Source organism: Elephantulus edwardii, unplaced genomic scaffold (assembly GCF_000299155.1).
Source record: "Elephantulus edwardii isolate Elephantulus edwardi_28Jun2011 unplaced genomic scaffold, EleEdw1.0 scaffold00089, whole genome shotgun sequence".
NCBI lineage: Eukaryota > Metazoa > Chordata > Mammalia > Macroscelidea > Macroscelididae > Elephantulus > Elephantulus edwardii.
Window position 1 is genome coordinate 7,586,206 of NW_006399839.1, and position 7,906 is coordinate 7,594,111.

General features: G+C 58.5%; 2 protein-coding genes across 2 annotated transcripts in view; one reads left to right on the top strand and one right to left on the bottom strand.

Moving 5' to 3' along the window:
- Positions 1-2,592: 2,592 nt before the first annotated feature.
- On the bottom strand, positions 2,593-7,129 carry TRMT2A (tRNA methyltransferase 2 homolog A (S. cerevisiae)). The gene is made up of 11 exons (XM_006890509.1): positions 7,106-7,129; positions 6,395-6,936; positions 6,048-6,156; positions 5,626-5,807; positions 5,350-5,464; positions 5,131-5,246; positions 4,941-5,052; positions 3,444-3,566; positions 3,223-3,298; positions 2,794-2,910; positions 2,593-2,693 (listed from the first exon to the last, which is right to left on the bottom strand). The coding sequence occupies exons 1-11, from the start codon at positions 7,127-7,129 to the stop codon at positions 2,593-2,595; spliced, it is 1,617 nt and encodes a 538-aa protein (XP_006890571.1).
- Positions 7,130-7,798: 669 nt separating this feature from the next.
- Positions 7,799-7,906, top strand: part of RANBP1 (RAN binding protein 1) — a 6,578-nt gene continuing 6,470 nt past the window's right edge. Inside the window, exon 1 of the mRNA XM_006890510.1 lies at positions 7,799-7,872. Coding sequence (XP_006890572.1) covers positions 7,799-7,872 — 74 coding nt within the window. The remainder of the gene's footprint in view (positions 7,873-7,906) is intronic.

Genomic DNA, 7,906 nt, shown 5'->3' on the forward strand with positions numbered 1-7,906 from the left:
TCTGGTCCCTGGGCAGCCATGGCCACACAGGACACGTGACAAGCCAGCACTTTCTCCTTGAAAGTAGTTCACACGTCTGAAAGAATTCACATTTCAGGATCAACTTGGAGCCATGCAGATGGAAGGCAATCTGTCGGGAGACACATTAGACGCCCTGATCCCAATTATCAATGAAAGTTTTGATGCATCTGCAGTAGACACTGTGTATACATAGGAAATGATACTGAGTTGATAGATGCATTGAGAAAATAGTGACTCGGTCCTGTGGGCTGCAGCTGGCGGTGGCCTGTCATTGCCCGTGTGTCGTCCCGGGCCTCCCCGGGACCCACCTCGGAAGCCTGGAGCAGGCCTGCTGGAGCCCGTCTTCACCTTGCCTCCTATTTCCCCTCAACACTTAGAAAGGCCTAGTCTAGACCTCAGTGATTTAAAGAGAACACCAGTGTGACATGGATTTGGACAGGGGAGGTCTCCAGTCGATTCTTTAGCTGGTGTGAAATCCCACAAAGGCCGCCGTCCGGTTCCGTCACCAGCACCGTGGGACTGTTTCATCTCCTGATGACGTCTCAGCGCCCCAGAACACAGCTTCCTAGACACCGAGGCTGCTTCGCAACCTTCGCTGCCTCTGGCAAGTTTTTACTAACTTTTTTTGCACAAATCCTCCGGTCCACCTGTTGATTTTTAAAGCATTTATGGTATTTTAGCAATTGGAAGGAAACCTTTGCAGTGCGTAGGATGTAGATTTGGAGTAACATAGGGAACAGAAACAATTAAGGCATTTTAGCAAATGAACTTGTTTTAAAAAGTGGAAAAGAGGACCTTTATCAAAGTCCATCCTTACTGCAAATCAATTCCTGGGGGTGCAGTGGCCAGAGGGCTCCTGTCAGCAGGGACCCAGAGGCCAGGTAGCCTGAGGTCTGGGTGGTCCTCCATTAGTGCAGGGTGTGTGCACACGCAGGCCCTCGGTATGTCCCCTGCGGGCAGTGGTGGTGAGCAGCTCCCAGCTTCCTGTCCAGTTCGTGTCTACTTGAGTGCGCGTTTGGAGAGGAGCCTGGGGTGGGCTGCACTTTCTTCCATGAAGGAATGCCTGTGCCCACCACGGTGCCCCACAGATGCTGTTGATGGCATTTGTTTTCTGGAGGACAGGAGGCTGACGACTCTGGGCCCCCCTTGGCTCCCACCCTCATCACCTCTGTGACTGAAGGTGGCTTCTGTATGATTCTTTTTAACCAAAATTCCCCAAATCAAATTGTCGCAATCCAGAGACTTGCTTATCTGTCTTGCCTCCTGTCTGCAGCTGTGAATAACCCTTTGACCCTGACTGTCTCAGAACAGCCAGATGAGTCAAGGTGAGCCAAAGCTTTGTGCACGTCTCCCAAGAGGCGAGCTTGAGGGGCGGTCTCTCAGAGGCCTGCGTCTGCTGGGGGGCGGGCGGGCGGGTAGTGGCAGAGGTGGGTAGACTTCTGTGCAGCACCGCCCTTGTGTACCCCCTGGTGGCACCCGGGCCCCAGCTGCAAGGATGAGCCCTGATTACTGAATGCATAAACCAATTGTCCACAAGGGAATGGCTCCTGTCTCTTTCCTTAAACCACAGGAGATTGGAGGACTTCAACTGGGTGGGGGCCACCTGGGGAGGAAGTGTGCTGGTCTCTCTCCTCGGGGATTGGAGTCAAGTTGGAGATGGGACCGAGATTTAAGAGGAATTTGCCCCCTGTAAGTAGCAGGGGGAATGAAGGTATACACTGTCACTGGGGCAGCCAGATGCGCACCAGCCAGCTTCACACCAACTCCTACGATTCTCCCTTCTGCTGCTCAGAAAAGTATAAAATCTGAGACACTGTAAAAGCAGGTTAAGTTGCAGTTTCTGCCTAGATGAGGTGGCCACGATGCTCAGCATTCTTGACAGCTGCAGTCCCACTTGTGCTAGGTCAGGGGCCAAGACAGGGCCACACACGTGTGAGGGTGGCCTCCCTCTTGTGCCTGGTGGGGGATCTGGGCTTTCCCCGGTAGCCAGGCCAAGCAGAGCTCCTGGGATTCATCGCACAAACAGTCCTCAGTTCAACAGCTGTTTATTAAAAAAGGGGGGCAAGGGTACAAGGTAGCTGCAGGTGGCCGTCATGCTAGGGCCCTGCGGACTGAGGAACGGGACAGCCAGACTTTACACTGTATGCTCGGGCCTGGACAGGCACCAAGGGCCCTTTGCTATCCCTGCCCTGGAAGATCTGGCTTCTGCTCTGAAGAGGTGTCAGCAGAGGTCTCAGGAGAGGTGGGGGCCCCAGCTTCCTGAGATGTACCGTCTGGCGGTCCTGGTGGAGGTGGGGAGGGTGTGGGTGGGGTGAGTGAGTCCAGGGCCCCTGCCCCGTTGGGGTAATCCACCCTCTCGAACAGGATGAGCATCTCGCAGTGTGGGGTCTGCGGGAACAGATCCACAGCCACGGCCTTGACTGGCCGGAAGGGGGTGCCTTTCACACGGTTAGAAGGGGCTCTGCAGAGGCTGTGGGAGGAAGGTGTGACCAGGTCAGAGGCCCATGGATACAGCTCTGAGGGGCTCCTGTGGGTAGGAGCCTCCCTGCTTCCACCCCCCCCCCCGGTCACTTACTCCACAAAGTTGCCCATGGCAGCTCGAGGGTTGCAGGAGACATAGAGGAGCCGCTTGAGGTTCACGGCTCTGCGGATGGCCAGGATCACCTTGGAATCTAGGGCAAGTCAGCAAGGCCGATGCCTGCAAGCTCCCACCTCAGGGTACAGCCAGCACCCCCTCCTTAGCCCTTTCCCATGGAAATGTTGGCCACTTACGCAGACCAGCACGAGGGGGATCCAGGATGGCGATCAGCTGCTGGGAGGCCAGTCTGTTCACCAAGGTGGGCACGAGGTCCTCTGCCCTCCCACAGTGGAACTCAACGTTGTTCAGCTCTAGAAGATGGGGGAGGCTCTGCAGGGGGGTCCTAGAGCACCCTGACCCTAGCTACCCATCCACCCACCCACAGCCCCTGGCCAGAGGCAAGTCCTGGATGGCAGACAGACACACTCTTTAGGAAAACCCACTGGCCAAGGCTGGCTGATGGCCTGTGTCTTCCAGAGGCAAAGGAGCTCTGTGGGGAGCGCATCTATCCCAGGCAAGGACCCCAAGATCTAACGTCTACAGGGTGGGGCCTGTGGCAGCTTCAGCTACTGCTCCCAGATCCACGGGCCCTGCCACCACTCAGCGCTTCTGCCAGTTCTCACCGTTCACACGGGCATTCACCCGGGCGTCCTCCACTGCCTCCTGACAGAGCTCAATGCCAACGACTCTCTTCACCTTCTGAAACCACAAAAAGGGCAGAACCGTGGTACCCACTCAGCTGGCTTTCCGGGGCAGAGCAGCGCCCACGTGGCAGGGGATCTGCTTTCAAGCCAAGCCTCCCCAGGGACGTGTGACAATGCACAGAGGGGTGGGGAGAGCTCACCCGGGCCAGGGCCAGGCCGATGGTCCCGGTGCCACAGCACACGTCCAGCACCGTGCTATCTGCGTCCAGCTCAGCCCAGTCCTGGATGGCCGTGTAGAGCACTTCAGCTGCTGGTGTGTTCACCTGAAGGGCAGGCCGGCATCGCCCAGATGTCAGAGCGGCTCCCTCGGGTCTGGAGAGCCAGACTGGAGCAGCTGCCAACCAGCCCCTCCTCGGATACACACCCCACTGTCTCCGTGGCCTGTCTTCAGTTCTTTCCTGCCCATCTCCAGCCCTACCTCTGACAGGATGGCCGAGAGCCAGTCCCTGATGTGCCCTGCTGCCCACAAGATGCTGGAGGTCCTTCCCCATCTGGCTTTAAAACCGAACCCCAGGGAGAAGGAAGGACAATCTCTTCCTGTACCAGTCAGATTTGACGGTACACACACACACACACACACACACAAAATAATAAAATTTACAAAAACAACAAACTGAACCCCACTCCCTTCATTTTCAGGGAGCCTCTCCTGAGGGTCAGACCCGGGCCGACGGCCCTACTTCTTGCTCCCAATGCCACTGGAGACTGGCCTCGTGGCTCACCCCTGTGCCCCACATCTGGTCTCCAGCAGGCGCTACAAGTTTCTGTCTCCAAAATAGGGTGTTTGACACTTCCTCACTGACCCTGTACTTCCTCCAAGGTGGCTGCTTTTGCCATTGGCCCACGTCTCCTGGTAACAGTGGGGCCTTTACTGGCATCACCTGGCTCAAAGGCCACCGTCCTGCTGTGTGCACTCGGAGGCAACTTGAGAGGGTGGAGTAGGGTGTGTTAACACTGTCCCCATGGAAACGGATCATTGGTGGTTTGCCAGATTATTATACTGGTTAAAAGCCCCCGGGTGGCACCATCTCTATCGGTGACTCCATATAGGTCTGAAGCAGAATGGTCCTTAGGAGTTTTTGGTGAGCTCTGGTGGCCTAGTGGCACGAAGCTGCACTGCAATCCCAGAGGTGTGCAGTTTGAATCCACCAGATGTTCTGCTGGAGAAGGAGGGACAATCTCCTCCTGTACCAATCAGACCACTAAATAATAATAATAATAATAATTATTTGGTGAGCCCTGGCGGCCTATTGGCAAGAAGCTGCACTGCAGTCTCAGAGGTGTGCAGTTCGAATCCACCAGATGCTCTGCTGGAGAAGGAAGAACAATCTCCTCCTGTACCAGTCAGATCTGATTTGACGGTGCACACACACACAAATAATAAAATAAAATAAAAAATTCAAGGGGCCAGTTTTCTTAAGAATGGGCGTGCCAGACCTTTTTTCCTGAATTGCATCTGGCTAGATGAGAACCTTCCATCATCAGATGATCCTACCACGCAGCCCCTCATTTGGACATTCTTCCTAAGATCTCGCAAGATTAACCCCTTTCTGCCGCCTTAGCCCAATCTGCCCTTGTCCTGTCCCGAGAAAGCGTCAAGACCCTCGCTCTGGCCCCATGGCTGCAGGGCTAGCTACCTGGAAGAAAGCGTTGGGGGAGATCTGGAAGGTCAGCCCCAGCACATCCTCATGGATGTACCGGTCCCCGGCCACATGCTCCAGTGGCAGGTCCCCCTGGTTGGGAGTCTTTCTGTGGACAGTGGAAGAAGGTCTGTCATCAGCCCCAGCCCTGGCAGAGCCCATCCTGTCCCCCCTGAGGTCTCCTCACCGCTGTCCCTCCTGCACAAAGAACAGGGAGGTCACACCACTGTCCTTGCCTGGCCCCTCCACAAAATGCTGTGCGAGGGAAGCCTTCAGTCCCGCCAGCTCCTCGTGACTCAGTTTCTGGAGAACAAAAGAGAAAAATGCCTTGTCGGACTCTTGCTGTCCACCCAAGCAGCCTCAGGATGCATGGGCCCAGGAAGGGCAAAGTGGTTCCACTTGTCACCTGGGGGTGGAAGTAAGCGATGGCCATGGCCTGCCCTCGTCGGCTGGTACGCACAGTCAGCTGCCTCCAGTAACCTTCATATGTTTCCGGGTCATATGCTGAGTACGAGGTGGACCTGTGGGAGCCAAAAGCAACACTGAGCCAATGTGACGTCCCTGGTGTCGACCTACCGGGGAGGTGGCCTGCCCTGCTCCTCTCCTCCGGCCCTCCCAGAAACCGCTGCCCCACTCCGACCCCCCATCCAGCTGGGGCAGGCCCATCATCCCAGGTCCTCACCGGATAAACTCCTGGAAGGCCCTCACCACTCGCTTGGTGGCCTCTGGGATGTGCATGGTGTCAAAAGGGGCGGCCACGGCACATGTCCCGCCCTTGTACCTGCCCAGCCGGCAGCCCACTGTGTTGTCTTCTCCGTTCACCCCGACGCCAACCAGAAACTCACACTTGTTCCGATACTCAGTCTGCATGTGAGGGGGTGGGGCAGGAGAGGAAGCAGAGAGAAACACACCCCGGTGGCCTCAATCTGGCTGGCCAGCACCCGCCAACGGAGAGGACCCCACAGTAAAGCAAGATGAAGCCTCCCCAGAGTTAATAGTTAAGGGGCAAAACCAAAGGCTAGAGTTTGGTGATGAGCCCTGGGAAGAAACGTGCTGGGCAGGCAGGTAAAAGCAGCCAATCAAGGACCCAAGAGCTGGGCTGACCTGCAGGGGCGATGGCCTGACTCCCTCCAGCGGGCAGCAGGCCTTGTTGTGCTTGTGTCTCTGTGTGAGCAGCCACGGCAGCAGGGTGCGGTTGGTGCTTCCAATTTCCCTGCATGACGAGGTGTAGCTGCAGTTGGACTCAGCCTCCCCCACCTGCCACCCAGTCCTGGCCACGCTCAGACGCCCAGACGCCCGCGTGCCTCCTTCAGGATCTCACTGGCCCTGCTGGTGACACGAGGGTCTAACTACCAGTGTTATACACAGCATGCACCCCGGTGGCATGTTCTGCACGGTGCACAGGGTGGGCTGAGCAAGCGGGTGCCAGGGCAGGTGGAGTTGGCACTCACTTGGCAAGCCTCTGGAGCACCTGCTCACACTCCACTCGCTTCCTTTCGAGCTGCTCGGCATAGGGGACCGTCCAGAGCGGCGTCACCACGTCGGCGATGTGTGTGACTGGTGGCTCGCCCTCCCGCTGCCGCCTCTTGGCGATCGGGTCGGCCTTGGGTCGCGCCAAGCGCACGCTGAGCGGGCGCCCCTTCCAGAGGGCCCCGTGCAGCACACGCAGCGCCTTGTCCCGCTCGGCGGCGCTACGGAATGTCACGAAGGCACAGGGTGGCTGCCCGAACAGCTTGGTCTTGTGGGGCTGCAGGCCGAAGCGGCCAAGGAAGCGCCGGACATCGCTGAAGCTGGCGTGGCGGGGCACGTTCTGCAGCTCCAGCTTGAAGATCTCCGAGGTGAACAGGTCTTCCCTGATGTAGCCGTAGAGACCAGGCCCTGGGCCCGCCCCGCCCGACGCCCCAGATCCCTCTTCCTCCTGGGGGGCTGAGGCCTCGGGGCTGCCAGGGGTGTTGCTGTTGTCCTGGTCGCAGCCCTCCATGGGCTCGGGACCCTGGGGGGAGGACAGACAAGGGCTTGGACCAGCTCATAAGTTCCCTCATCCCGCACACAGCCCCTCTTCTCTAGCCTATCTGGTCCACATCTCTTAGCTTCATCCCATCTCCTCCTTCCCCCCTGCTCTTCGCGTTCCCTCCCCACGCCCGGATCTCCCTCCACTTTACTTCGCTGTCAAGCTTGTCACTCATCCTTCTTAGTCCGCCACCCGGTCTGGGAGCCCCACGAGGGCTGTCTCGTCTCGGATCTGCCTGGCTTATGGAAGAAGTTCAATGAGCCGTGGAGCAACCCCGTGAAGCTGCACCCGATCCACGCGCGCGGAGAAGAGACTCGAACTCTCACTACCTAGGTCCGAGTCTCCGAGGTGGGTCGGCACCGCCCGCCCGCCCGCCAGGGGCCCGAGCCAGTCGGCTCGCTTTGCCAGCGCCGCATCTCTATCGTTCTGGCTTCCGGCTACGTAATCACCAGCAGCCGGTAGCGACCCTGGGTTCCAGGAGCCTGTGCGAAGCGTGCTCGGCGCAGGGCGGAAGTGAGCGCGGGGGCCGCCGGGAGTGCGCGCTCCCAGCCGGGTATGCGCCGCGCGCATTTTGGCGGGAAGCGCGGGGCGGGCCGGACAATAAGTGTCCGCCGCTGGAGTCAATAAAGCTGCGCTGGTTTTGAATCGCGGCGCATTTCCCGCCGCTGAGGTCAGGGGTCGAGGTTCGGGTCGTGGGGCGGAGTGAAAAAGCGGGCGGGTGAGAGGCGCCGGCGCCAGACGCGGAGGGAAAGATCTCCGAGCAGCCGCTGAAAGGCCACGGAGCCAGCCACGAACGAACCAGTCGAGCTGCCGCCGCCGCCGCCACCGCCGCCGCCGCGCCCCCATGGCGGCCGCCAAGGATTCTCATGAGGATCGGGACACCACTGAAAATGCCGACGAGTCCAACCACGACCCCCAGTTTGAGCCGATAGTTTCCCTTCCTGAACAAGAA

Excerpts from the sequence above, each read along its gene's own strand:
- TRMT2A (XM_006890509.1), bottom strand. The coding sequence starts at position 7,129 with ATGAGTGACAAGCTTGACAGCGAA. Across the intron at positions 5,053-5,130 it reads TTTGTGCAGGAGGGACAGCG|AAAGACTCCCAACCAGGGGG; the intron begins GTGAGGAGACCT and ends CACTGTCCACAG. Across the intron at positions 2,694-2,793 it reads TCCCCCTCGTGCTGGTCTGC|ATTCCAAGGTGATCCTGGCC; the intron begins GTAAGTGGCCAA and ends GACTTGCCCTAG.